Below are 2,418 nucleotides of genomic sequence, written 5' to 3'. Positions count from 1 at the left end.
AAAAAAAAAAAAAAAAGAACACATACAAACTTGCTAATGTTGTCATCTCTTCTCATCACATTGTGTTAGAAAATAATGCTGTCCCCAGACCAACACTTGTGTCTGCTACATTGAGAATGTTAAATATTGGCTCAATGTTGGCGCCATGATAGATTCCAAAGATGGCTACAGAAACTTTATTCACATCAAAGATGTTTTTGCTGGTGACGTAAGTTTGGTTAATTATCTTCCCTCTCTCTCTGTCTCTCTCACCAACACACACACACACACTCTCTCTCTCTCTTTCTCTCTCTCACCAACATTTCTGTAACACCTATAACATCATTTACTTACACTTTTTTTTCAAGTCTGATACTTATTTAGCGGTCTGTTTTGCCAAACCGATAAGTAATGGGGATGTAAACAAACCAACACAGGTTGTCACGCAGTGGTGAGGTACAAGCACATACACAAAGACACAAGGCACACACACACACACATACACACACATACACACATATATATGTGTATGTGTGTGTGTGTGTGTGTGTGTACAATGGGTTTCTTTCAGTTTCCATCTACTAAATCCACTCACAAAGCTTTGGTCAGCTCAGGGCTATAGTTGGCGATATTTGCCCTAAATACCATGCAGTGGGACTGAACCCAGAACCATATCAGTGGGAAGCAAAATTCTTACCACACAGCCACATCTGCACCAGTTTTTGAAGGGTTTATTTTCTTCCTTTTACTTATCCCTCCAACTATCTTTTACCATATTCTCTTGACGATTCTTCTTACTTAGTGTTGTTGTTGTTGTTATTGTTGTCATTTTTGTTGTTTATCCCTTGGTTAGCCCTGACATGTGACCAAAGCTTTTCAATCATGACCGCTTCATATTCTACAGGGACGTAGTGTATCTGGAATTACATTATACGATATATCTTTACTTTTACAAGACATGGGATTTGGCTGCTATTTCTAGCAGGCCAATCGACTGCATACAGGCTTCTTCATTAGTCTGTTATTGTTGTTGTTGTTGTTGATATCTTTCCTCTCCCTTGTATGACAATAAATGAGCAGATGTTTTAGGGTATCAGCTTGATATCCTGCTGAATTTCAATCTTGTAAGAGCATCTTTGGGGTTTATCTTTCCATGGAATCATTTAAACTAGTGGTCCTCAGCTGTGATCCATGTGTCCCTTGGGAGTTCATACAAGATTTTGTTGTTAAAATTCATGTGCAATAAATTGGTTATATTTATAAAATAAGCAAAATGTTTTAACAATTTGTTTAAATATAGTGCTTTATAGTATTCATTAACAAAAAACAAGGTGGAGAACTGGTAGAGCTGTTAGCACACTGGACAATATGCTCAGTGGTATTTTGTCTGTTTTTACATTCTAAGTTCAAATTCCACCAAGGTCAACTTTGCCTTTTATCCTTTCAGGTTGATAAAATAAGTACCAATTGAGTTCTGGGGCTGGTGTAACTAACTTAGCCCCATCCCCCAAAATGTTTGGCCTTATTCAAAAATTGGAAAGCAATATTTAATTATAAAAAATATCTTTTACTTGTGTCGGTCATTAGACTGCAGTTATGCTGGGATGATTTTTTAAACAGTGAATGATTATGGGGATCCACATGAATAAAATAGAAATCAAAGGGATCCATAGGTAAAAAGTGGTCGAGAAACACTGATTTAAATGGTTTTGTAATGAAATAATCTTTCGTAGCAGAACCCACAGACATTCCACAATTTATAAATGGTCTTCTATTTTGATGCATTAACCCTTTCGTTGTTGCATTTATTTGGAGATGCTCTGTATTTCTTTCAATTAATTTTAAATATAAGAAAGAATTTAGTAAAATAACTTAGTTATCATTAAGTTAGTGTTAGGAAGATAAATAGTGACTTAGGTTTGGTGGAAGATTTGAATTCAAAACTTATGGAAACAAAACATTTGTACAACAGAGCCAGAAGTGGTTTCAGATCTGTGTATGTGTGTGTGTGTCTTTGTGTCTGTGTTTGTTCTTCCACCATCACTTGGCAACCAGTGTTGGCATGTTTACGTACCCATAACTTAGTGGTTTGGTAAAGGAGACTGATAGAATATGTACTAGGCTTGAAAAATTTTTTAAAACAAGTCCTGCAGTCAATCTGGTCAACTAAAAAACCCCTTCAAGGGGTTGTGCCTATATATATATATATATATGTGGGTGTGTGTATTTATTTATTTATTGCCCACAGGAGGCTAAACATAGAGGGGACAAACAAGGACAGACAAAGGGATTAAGTCGATTACATCGACCCCAGTGCATAACTGGCACTTAATTTATCGACCCCAAAAGGATGAAAGGCAAAGTCAACCTTGGCGGAATTTGAACTCAGAACGTAATGGCAGATGAAATACTGCTAAGCATTTTGCCCAGCATGCTAAC

General features: G+C 36.5%; 1 protein-coding gene across 1 annotated transcript in view; it reads left to right on the top strand.

The window, feature by feature from the left end:
- Positions 1-68: 68 nt before the first annotated feature.
- Positions 69-2,418, top strand: part of LOC106869839 (sodium channel protein 1 brain) — a 193,859-nt gene continuing 191,509 nt past the window's right edge. Inside the window, exon 1 of the mRNA XM_014915740.2 lies at positions 69-208. Coding sequence (XP_014771226.1) covers positions 146-208 — 63 coding nt within the window. The 5' untranslated portion in view covers positions 69-145. The remainder of the gene's footprint in view (positions 209-2,418) is intronic.

The sequence above is a fragment of the Octopus bimaculoides genome, chromosome 20 (assembly GCF_001194135.2).
Source record: "Octopus bimaculoides isolate UCB-OBI-ISO-001 chromosome 20, ASM119413v2, whole genome shotgun sequence".
NCBI lineage: Eukaryota > Metazoa > Mollusca > Cephalopoda > Octopoda > Octopodidae > Octopus > Octopus bimaculoides.
This window is presented reverse-complemented; position numbering and strand designations above follow the sequence as displayed.